Source organism: Cryptotermes secundus, unplaced genomic scaffold (assembly GCF_002891405.2).
Source record: "Cryptotermes secundus unplaced genomic scaffold, Csec_1.0 scaffold5, whole genome shotgun sequence".
NCBI classification, from domain to species: Eukaryota; Metazoa; Arthropoda; class Insecta; order Blattodea; family Kalotermitidae; genus Cryptotermes; species Cryptotermes secundus.
In genome coordinates this window covers 5,434,446-5,446,115 of record NW_019724742.1, presented here as the reverse complement: position 1 = coordinate 5,446,115, position 11,670 = coordinate 5,434,446, and the positions used below count along the sequence as shown (strand labels likewise).

The following is an 11,670-nucleotide window of genomic DNA, read 5'->3' as shown; positions in this document are numbered from 1 at the left end:
CTGCCATCTGTCATATTTTTGTGCTAAAATTCGTAAGTGGTAAAGAACGTAAAGGAGTTAAAGAACTAAAGAAGTAAAGAAGAACAGCTGTGTCCGCCGAGAGGCCCCCGAGTAAGGGAGCAGTTGAGCGATGAAGTGGAAAATTTTTGCTACGCTGTTTGAGATATTCGTAGGCATATCGGCATCTACACATTGGGTTGTTACAGAGAATGGACGTGTACAATCACAGGTATGGAAGGTCACTTGTGTTATGTGTAATTATTAGTAATTTTTATAGTGGCTGTGCTATGATGATCAGAAGAGTTCCAGATTGTTTACATATGAATTAAATATTACACTGTAGAATGGAGTAACATATTTCTGTTAATTTCTCTCAGTTCCTGAGGTTAAATTATACTGTATATTTTAAATAGTAGAATTGTAGGTATTAGAATTATTATGGTACAAGAATTCATTGAGGTAGGACCTACATCTGTTGTTAACTGGATCCGCTTTCCATCAGAATATGTATTATTCACAGCTGGACTCAGCTTTCCATCTTCGCCGCCCATATGATCTGCTGGCACTGCTGGAGCAGGAATCACGAGTCAGAAACATAGACATGCTGTACAAGGAACTGGTGTCACACAAAGCTGCCATAGACAGAAAGTGGGCCAGTCTAGAGGGTGCAACAGACCTAGAAGCTCGATTGTATTCACATGATCCTGATTGTCTTTGGGCTGGACATCCTTTGTCAGATACAGACTTATATCCCAGCCTGGCTGGTGATATCCAGGATCGCATTAGGTGGGAATGTCATTTTAAACATCTCAACAGAAGGTTAAAGCACCTGACTTGTAGCTCTTCTTTGTATGTAATAATGAAACAGTACCTCTGTTATTGCATGCTTTGGTTGGTGCCCATTTTTTGTAGGTAGTGGAAAAGATGTCATGAAGCTTGTTGTATCTGATGTGTATATTTTTTCCTGCATTACAGCTCAAACCAATGAGAAGGCTATGATTAACTACTTGGTACATTTTAGCAACAAGGCTTGGAGGACAGTAAGCCTGTTGCATTACTCTGTTTGGTTAATATAATGGAGATTATTGATTCCAGAGAATGTAACCCTTTCTCCCCATAATGTGTTAGATTGTGGTAAGATGAAATGTGCCCTGGCCCATTTGGCATAGTAAAACTCAGATGTTTACAGGCACTTGAATGCAGTACTTTACTTTTGTGTGTACCACCTGGTAGTTCGGTAGATGGAGGCAGCAGTTCCTCCTGCTGAACTATATAGCATGACTCCTCAGAAGACCTCAGTCTTAATATTCACCTCCATGAGGACCTCACATCTCATTGATTGTTGTTTCAGGTTGGATCAGTACCTTCCAATTGGTGTACCTGCAGATGGACCTTCATTGCCTTTCTGTATGCACACATTTTCCTTGGATTTCAGTATGCAAACATTTGAGCACCTCCATGTAAGTAGATATGTTTTACTTGCGATGGCCATTTTATTTGAGACTGATTTGTTTAGTTTTGATTTGAGGTCCTCACAGTGGTGAATATTAAGGTTTTGGCCTCTGGAATGTGATTCTGTTTAGTTTGGTAGAGATGTACCAATGTTCCAGGAGAATCTGCTGATTTGACCTTAAGGTTAGGTTCCTGCACTCTAAATAAGGAGAAAGCAGTTCTTGTTTATATTGTATTTAATTATGAACATTAATGGTCTTATGAAAACATTGAAGAGCCACACAGTTAGGATAGTGAAGTGTCACATGTGGAACTGGAACCATGGGTTGTCAACTGGAATTCTGCAAAGATGCATTTCCCAGTGGATTTGCAAATTATATCTATGAGAGTGGTGCAAGATAAACCTGGACTTTAATCTTTTCTGAAGATATGTGCATTAGAAAAATTAAACTCTTCTATGGGCAGTTGGTGGCAGCTTGCATTCACTGCCAGGCAAGTGGCCATGTGCCCTTCTGCTGTGCCTGAGAGCTAGTAAAAGAGGGTGTCAGTCCTCGTCACTCCTAGTGTAGAAGAGCACAGTATCATGAAATTCCTAGCGGAAGCGAGAAACATTGGAGAAATTATCCATGAACACATATTTTTCAAAAAAGTGTGTGCCTGATGAGTCTCAAAGATGTTGATTTTTGACCAGAAGGTGCACTGTATTGCTCTATCTGTTGTAAAACCTTTCGTTTATTTTTTCTTGATCGACACACTTCCACTTTTACATCCAGTAATGTCATCTGGTATACGTACTAGCGTGCACGTGCGCATACAAAAAACCAACTTACCACCACACTGCCTGGAACCGTACTGGGACAGCCATGTGGTTAGATTGTATGACATGCATATATAAGTATTACCAACATATACAACAGAAACAACATGCATATATTAGTATTACCAACATTCCCCTGTAATCATAGCATGTAAATTAAATAACTCTAATTAATAATAATAACCAAAATATTATGGTACAATCACATGGGCACATAAATTCAATTTATACAATCAAAAGGTTTCATGCCCAATGCATCTAGCAAATATTCATGCTTCACCTTAGGTAAACTCTTCGGCATTACATCGGCCTTCATAATTTCTGTAGGCACATATTCAAGATCAATCAATCCATTCTGTACTACCTCTCTTACATAATGATATCGTACATCGATGTGTTTACATCTGGAATGAAATACTGGATTTGAGGCTAACTTGATACAACTTTGATTGTCAACATTCATCAAAATTGGAGAGTCATCATTTAATAGTTCCATCAACATTTTTCTGAGAAAAACACCCTCCTTACAAGCCTCACTTAGAGCAATATATTCAGACTCAGTAGTAGAAAGTGCAATACTTTTCTGCTTCCTTGTCTCCCAAGAAATAGGTCCGTTTGCTAATTCAAAAATGTTTCCCGAGTAAGGCTTCCTATCTTCTCCATTAGCATAATCTGAGTCAGAGTACCCAACAATGGATTTTCCTGTCTTAGAATACACCAAACACAGGTCCTTAGTTTTTCTTAGATAACGCAATACACGCTTGGCACATTTCCAATGTTCAGCCGTGGCACAAGAATTGTATTGACCTAGGAAACTGGCTGTAAAAGCAATGTCAGGTCTTGCTATAAGAGCTAAGTAATTGAGGCAGCCAACCAAACTTTGATAAGAGAAAATTTCACTTAACTTATCAGAATTGTTTCTGTCTAGCTTACAACCAGCAGGAAGAGGTGTAGATACATTTTTACAGTTTATCATGGCAAACTTTTCCAGTATCTTGCATATGTATTCCTCTTGATCTACATAAATACTTCCATTCCTTTTCCTAATTCTCATACCTAACAAGTACTTAGTTTCTCCAAGATCTTTTAATCTGAACTTAGATCCTAGTTTCTTTATAAGTCTTTCTTTTTCAGAGATATCATTGGTTACAATTAAGAAATCATCAACATATAATGCTAAAACAGTAAATGAATCATCCATCTTTCTGTAAAACATACATGGCTCATTAACAGAAACTTCATAACCAAGAGTTACCAACTCTTTAGTAATAGTAGTATTCCATGTACGTGAAGCTTGCTTCAATCCGTACAAAGCTTTGTTTAATAGACAAACTTTATTTTCCAATCCTTCAACAGTAAAACCCTCAGGCTGAGTCATGTATATTTCTTCTTCTAATTCTCCATTCAAGAAGGCTGTGCAAATATCAAGACTATACATCTTCAAATTTAACTCAACAGTCAAGGCTAACAAAAATCTTATTACAGACCTTCCAACAACTGGTGAATAAGTCTCATTATAGTCAATCCCATCAATTTGAGAAAAACCTCTAGCAACTAAGCGTGCCTTGTATTTGGGATCACTCTGTAAGTCCTTTTTAACTACATACACCCACTTACATGAGATAGCTTTCTTACCTTTGGGCAGCTCTACTAGATTCCATGTATTATTCTGAATGAGTGCATCATACTCCTCTTTCATTGCCCTTTTCCAATTATTTTTATCAGGTCCTCTAACAGCACTTGAATATGAATCTGGACAGTTGTCAACAAAACTTTCAACAGTCATGAAATTAGTTTCATAATCCTGCAACCACAATGGTGGGCGTCTAACCCTCATCATTGTACCTGGTTCATTCTCAACCTGTTGTACAGGAACTGCAAGTACATCATCAGTTTCAGCATCACTTAATACAGATGCAACCGGAGTATGATCACTCTCATTCAGATTTACAGTAGAGTCATCTAATACTTTTTCTGCATCAGGTTGATCCCCACTATCAGAGATCTCAGACCCAAAATAGCTAGGCTTGATGAAATCAGTAGATGCATTTACATTCTCTTCATCTACACTAGCCCTTACATTTTCCAAGAAAATGACATCTCGTGCAAATGTTACCGATTTAGGGTTGGACAGATCAATCAGTCTGTAGTTTCCAGACTTCTCACAGTATCCTACAAAACACATCCCCTTCGATTTAGAATCCCATTTAAGCCTATTTTCCTTTGGTACATGCATGTATGCCACACATCCAAATACTTTAAAATGGGATACATTAGTCTTTTCCCCAGACCAGCATTCCTGTGGCGTCTTATTTATCAAAGCTTTGTGTGGAACCCTATTTTTAATGTAAGTTGCCGTATTGATGGCTTCTGCCCACATTCGCTTATTACACTTTGCTTCACTCATCAGACATCTGGCCATCTCACAAAGACTACGATTAACCCTTTCGGCTAATCCATTTTGTTGAGGATTATAAGGTACTGTCACATGATGCTCTATCCCATTTTGCTCAAGATAATCAGAGAAATGTTTAGAAATATATTCCCCACCATTATCAGTTCGTAGGGCTTTAATAGTCTTCCCAACTTGATTCTCAACAAGAGCCTTGAAATTACAAAAAACAGTAAACACTTCACTCTTAGACTTTATGAAATATACAAAAACCTTTCTAGAGAATTCATCAGTAAAGGTAAGAATATACTTAGCTCCATTCCAGGACTCAACTTCCATAGGTCCACATAAATCTGAGTGGATTACGTCCAGTAATCCTTTTGCTTTACTCTTACGTGCCCTAAATGGTTTCTTTGCAAACTTGCCTTTTATACAAGATATACATGTATCCGGTACAGTGTCATTAAAACAAATACCTTCACATACTCCATTTTTAGCTATCTTCATACTGGTTGGATTAATATGACCTAACCTCTTGTGCCAGAGCTGATAATTTTTATCTTTATCAGTTTTTGCTAGGTTGACCCGTTCCATCTCCTCCACATCCATTTTGAACAGATTCCCAACCTTAGATGCAGTACCTAGAACATTACCTTTAATAGACATATTATGTTTACTATAAATCCTACAACCAGATTCCTCAAACACAACAACATGTCCTTTATCAACCAATTTACTCACTGACAACAAGTTTGTTCTGGCTTCTGGAACATACAGTACACTACTAATATTTGAAATAGAGTCATCATTCTTAAACTTTACCCGAACAGAGCCAGATCCTAGACATTCTAATTTATTTGTTCCCGTAGTGAACACTTCTACTCCAGTCATCTCCTTCTCTTTCTTAAACCAATCCAGTCGAGATGTCAAATGAGAAGTAGCCCCTGAGTCGACATACCAACTAGAATCATCATTGGTCTCCAATGTCCGTGCTGCGAAGTAGGAATTCTCGCGACGAGATGTCTTCTCTTTCTTAGCTGACATCTTGTCCTCTTGCTTTGAAAAACTCTTCTTAGTTCCCTGTTTCGAGGAATTCTGCACTTTCTTGGGGCAGTCCATCCGTACATGGCCAATTTCACCACACAACCAACACTTAGGTTTTCTTGGAAACCTTTCCTTTCCATGAGACAGAAGAGCCACATCTTCTTTACTATGTAAGTTCGTGTCATCATACTCTTGCAATTTTCTGGAAATCAAGTCAGTAGAAATTGTTATACCACAATTATCATAGGTTTGTCTCATTGGTTCAAACCTATCAGGCAAATTTGCCAACATCATTGCCGCTACGAATTCGTCATCAAGAGGTTTCTTCATTGACCGCAGCTTATCAGCAATGTCCACAAAAGCATGAGTCAGTCAGTCAAGTTTTCAAACTGTTCTAACCTCAATTGTCCCAGTTTGTGCAATAACTGACATCTTCGATTCAGGCCATCATCCTCAAAAGCTACAGAAAGCTTTTCCCATGCAGATTTAGCTGTTTCTGCATCATGAATGATAGGATAACAAGTGGGCTTCACCATGAGGCCAATCTTTATTAGGGCCGTTGCATCATGCTGGGTCTTCTGTGTTTCGGTCGTAGTATCTCCTGTAGGGTATCCATTTACACTGTTCCAAATGCCCAAGTCTTTGAGATAAAGCATCATCCCGAATTTCCAATCAGAATAATTTAAACGACCGTCCAGCTTTTCAATCGGTGGCAAGGTTGCAGTTGGATTCGACATCTTTGATAATACTCAAAAATATCCACAACTCTTCAGTTAATTATATACTACGCGCAGTGCTAGCATCCAGGGCCCATAACCTGTTGTAAAACCTTTCGTTTATTTTTTCTTGATCGACACACTTCCACTTTTACATCGAGTAATGTCATCTGGTATACGCACTAGTGTGCACATGCGCATACGAAAAACCAACTTACCACCACACTGCCTGGAACCGTACTGGGACAGCCATGTGGTTAGATTGTACGACATGCGTATATAAGTATTACCAACATATACAACAGAAGCAACATGCGTATATTAGTATTACCAACACTATCTGCCGAACATCTACGCCAGTTCGAATTTGAGGAAAAGCACATTTCTGGAGTGACCCGTGTTGACTTGTGGGTGTGCTGCTTCACTCCAGAGTCCAAGTGGTCCAGCATGGAATGGGGTGACAAGGGATCTCCACACAAAAAGAATTCAAGACAGCGGTTGGCTGGCAAGAACATGGCAGGTGTATTTTGGGATTCAGAAGGAGTGATCCATGGTTCTCTTCCACATGGTGGTACAGTGAATGCACAGTATTAGAGTAACTTGCTTTGCAATAATGTGCACCAAGTGATTTGCAAGAAAAGGCCCAGGAAACACAGAGGCTCATCCTAGTGCATAACTATGCCCATCCGCATTTGGCAAATTGGATGAAGGCCAGTGGGCCTTGAAATTTGAACAGCTCTGACTTAGTGGTTATTACTTGTTTGGATCAATGAAGTTGCACCCAGAAGGCAGAAAATTCTAAGTGATAATGAAGTCAGACACAGCATACTGATCTGGCTACACAGTCAGAATAAAGCCTCTTATGCAGCCGGTAACAATATAACTTCCCAGTTTGAAAAAAAAAAGACATGTTAGTCTAAAGGGAGAATATGCTGAAAATGAGTTCCACATTTCTGGATTTTTTTGTAAAAAAGCAAAGACCAGGTGAAACGTGAATCATGCTTGTAATACAGTATATTCCTGTTTCCTAGCAGGGTCTGCTGTTGAGGTAACCAGTGGCATCAGGCATACATATACACAACACAGGATGTACTGGTATTGTTTTATTGTTGAATACACTTGAAATTAACAGGAGGAACAAAGTGATACTTTTTTTTTATTGCTAGTGGGGTGGGTATACCTTACTCAGGTGTATCTCACATTCATCATGGAGACGTTAATTCAAGCATTTGTCTAGGTGTATTGTCATTGTGTAACCTACATAGCCCCATCAAGTGCCAATTTGGATTATATTGTTTGTTTCAGATGAGAGCTAACTCAGTTTTGCTGAACTGATCTATATGAACATCTATGTGCATATTTTTAAAGCCGATGGAATGTTCCAGTTCTCCATACACCACATCCTATTCCATGATGAACACTAACTAAACTTCACATATCCACGTTGAAGTAGTATCAGTACCCAGAAAGAAGATATGACTCACTGACACAAAAGATGTTTCATTCATGTCCTACTGCATAGCTTATTGTTTATGCAGTATGTTAGCATTCAACATATCTTTGGTGTGATAACATGAAATTGCGTAACTCATTACTAGACTTCTTGATATGTATAGAAGAATATGTCTTTTTTTTAGAAAAGGAAATGACATCTTTAATTAATAGTAATTTCCATGTGTATTCTAATATTTGGATGGGTTTAATTGATTGAATTTTATTGCCTGGAAAACAAAATTTATCCTTTTGGAAGAAAAGTAATGCTTGGTCAACATCTTTCATCTTGAAAATAAATGGCAGGCAGACAATCTGAGGGTCTGCGACTGGAACGCCTCAGGACATGTTCATAGTGAATGAAACTGATGCAGCATGTATGTATGCAGGCAATGGTGGCAAGAGCTAACCTCTCATCAAGTCCTGAACTGGGCCTTGCAGCAGCTATACTGGGGGACACAGATGTGGCCCAGTTTGGTCACCACGTGGCTCTGGGACTGCAGAGGAACTCCACTTCCTGGTTTCATCACAACTTGGCTTCCATATATTGGCGCATTAGAGGAGATGCACCAAATGCAGTAGAATGTGCACGCAAGGCTGTGCACTTTGCACCCAGGTGACTTGATTGATACTTATTCACTCAGTCAGTCAGTCAGTCAGTCAGTCAGTCTTTGGCTCTACAGTTCTCTAAGAACCTTGACACCGTTTGTGACATATATGCTCATTGTTCTCTATTATTTGCCTTTTATTTCTATCTCTTCATGTTCACCAAATGAATCATTTGCTGCATCTTCCAACCATCTCAGTCTTGGCCTTACCACTTCACTTCAACATTCTGGCTTGCTTCCAAATATTTCTCAGCCACTCTTGAATAGTGCTATATATATCTCTCTCTTTTCCTGTTGCTCCCACTTTGGAGCATAGGACGTTCGTGAAACACTTTGATTCACTTCAGTTTTCTTAATCCTAAGACAGTCTGTAGGACTCTTTGGATGGGAGATCAACCCATTGCAAGGCCACTACCTACACAGGACAGCACAAACACAAAATAAACACATCCATGCCTTGGGTGGGATTCACACCTATGATCCCAGTGTTTGAGTGAAGACAGTTTATGCCTTAGACCATGTAACCACTGTGCTCAGCTAATGCTGTGTAGTCCATTGAAGAAACTCATCTGACATTTTGGAGGAATATAATTACCTCCATCTTCAGGATAAAATAAGCTGAGCAAGACACCAGCAGTGGCAACTCTAACTGTTCTTATTTTATCTGGTGTAGCAGTTGCCCTTGAGACTGGTCCATGTTGAGGGTAGTCGCCCTTGACACTGGTCCACATTGAGGATATCACTTTCTAACAGTTTTTATATTTTGCATAACCACACATTAATGACCACTTTCTAACCACCCACATGTTATTCCATTTACAGGCAGTACAGAGACCTGGCTCTGCTCAATCTTGGCGCTATTTTTCACCAGTCTCGGTTCTCAGCTGAAGCAGCCATAATTCTTCACGCAGCTGTGGATCATGCTCCCCTGATGGCCCCTAATCACTTTTTGCTTGGTAATGTGTACGCAGTTCTTGGAGACTACAACAGGTAAGATAAATAGGTTAGAACCTGCCTTAGTTAGTTAGTTAGTTAGTTAGTTATTGGAGAGGGTGGGTTTCCCCATGCACTGAGACCAGTATTGGTCCATTGTGCTTCCCTGTATGATATTCTACCAGTCTCTATAACCTACCGATATTGGTGTGTACCATCAGTCCTGACCGAGCCAGTGAGTTTGGCCTCTACTGGCTTGGCGGTGTCTATAATGCTTCTCCCATCTATCAGAGGCGTTAGAGACTACTGTTGGGTGGGAAATGCCCTTGAATTTAGCTCAGTGACCTCCTTTGGAGATATGAGGTTCTTTTACGTGCCGTAAAGCTACGACACGGGACCCACGGCTTAAAGTCCCTCCAGGAGGACTTGTTCCCTGAATTTTTCCGCCCTTAAAAATTCCACGACCTCCGCCGGGTTTGAACCCACGTACCACGAGTCATGAGGTGGGAATGTTACCTCTAGACTACGGAGGCAGCAAAACCTGCCTTAAATGGACCCTTTATTAGACAGAATTTGTTGTGGTGTGCCATGAACAACCACAGGACAACATCAAAGAATCTTCTCCTCAAGAATGACAGGCCACACATGTTCGGACTCCATCAAGAGAAGTAACAAGAAAGAGGACATGAACCTGTTTGGTTTATAAATTCCAACTTAACTAACAAAAATAAAAAATTTTAATATATCAAGACAGCTGCTGTAGTTGTAAAAACTTTGGATTTTATATCCTTTTGTATATTATCAACATTGTATGTATATTTTAACCCTCAGAACATCTGTTGCAATAGTGGTTTCCAAACTGTATTGAAGTCCCTCTGATTATGGTCTCTAAGAACCAAAGCGAGCCTGCGCCACAGCTCAAGCGGTTAGTTGCTGGCTTCTCACCGCCGCAACCCAGGTTCGATCCCGGGTCTGGTCAAATGGGATTTGTGGTGGACAAAGTGGCGCTGGGGCAGATTTTCTCTGAGTACTTCGGTTTCCCCTGCCAATCTTCATTTCACCAATTGCTCCACAATCACCCTCACCGATCATCTGGGCCTGGTACAATAGGCCAGAAGTGGCCACACTACAAGGGACTTAGTCCCACCCCCACTAGTAATAAAAAAAAAAGGACCAAAGTGTGTAAGGGCATGAAGAATTGAAATAAGAAAAATCTTCACCAGTCACACTGGACAGAACTGTTTTACCATTTTATAATATGGTAGTGTGCTTATCTTTTATCATCATTTGCTTTAATCAAGAATGTTTGTTGCAATTGGTCCTGTGAGGGAAATGAACAACCAGCTTGTAATACCCAGATTATCAGGATTGCTACCAAACAGGATACTACTTTGTGTGGGTATACAGAGTGTGAACATTTGGTGGAGAGTCATGATTAAGCATCTGAAATTCTGCACAAGTTTATACAGTAGCATTGATGATTGTTGTGCTGTACAGGTCAGTGGCATGTTATGACAATGCAGTGAAGCTGAAGCCTGGTATGGATCAAGTAATCCGGACTAAACATTCTGTACTGTGCCACAGGAAATTGGAAAAAGGCCTTCTTGATCTTCATGAGTGAGTACTGACATTCACATCTCAAAAGTACACCCTTGGCATTCACACCATTGTCTCCAAACACAGGTAAGTATTTCAGGTGTTCCCAGATCACAAAAGTGGGTCCTTTCTCCATGACTAAGCAGTAGACATACAATATTATGTTTTATAGTGAGTATTATGTGGGAAATGTTCAGAACGTGTCACTTTCAGCACAACATGTTTTGCAGCCCTCTGCTGCCATCTGTCTCTTTTGTGTATTTGCTGGGCTGCTTGTCATGGAAATACTTGTAGTTTTTTTCCCAGGGTCATAAATGTCTGATAGGTTGGAGTGGTATCGACGCAGGGCTTCCAAAATTGACTGTTTTGGCAACAGGATTGGGCACTATGGGACCAGATACAGTTGATATAGTTTTATTTCAGAAATCCTTCAGTTGGACTGAATAATTTGCACATATTGAGCCCTTCTCCATACCCCCCCCCCAACACAAATTAATGGGTTTTAGTACTTGGATGCCCTTCACGTGCCTGTTTACCACAGCCGTCAGACCCAGCCTCTTTGTGTAACTGCCACCTCTCAGCTGCCTGCTCCATAGGCCACCCTCACTCTCCTTCCAAGAA

The 11,670-nt window shown here is 40.0% G+C and overlaps 1 protein-coding gene across 1 annotated transcript in view; it reads left to right on the top strand.

Moving 5' to 3' along the window:
- Nucleotides 1-7: 7 nt before the first annotated feature.
- The window catches only part of LOC111862680 (tetratricopeptide repeat protein 17), a 26,863-nt gene continuing 15,200 nt past the window's right edge, over nucleotides 8-11,670 (top strand). The window contains exons 1-6 of the mRNA XM_023848241.2: nucleotides 8-229; nucleotides 521-786; nucleotides 1,352-1,460; nucleotides 8,302-8,528; nucleotides 9,343-9,510; nucleotides 10,951-11,070. Coding sequence (XP_023704009.1) covers nucleotides 131-229; nucleotides 521-786; nucleotides 1,352-1,460; nucleotides 8,302-8,528; nucleotides 9,343-9,510; nucleotides 10,951-11,070 — 989 coding nt within the window. The 5' untranslated portion in view covers nucleotides 8-130. The remainder of the gene's footprint in view (nucleotides 230-520; nucleotides 787-1,351; nucleotides 1,461-8,301; nucleotides 8,529-9,342; nucleotides 9,511-10,950; nucleotides 11,071-11,670) is intronic.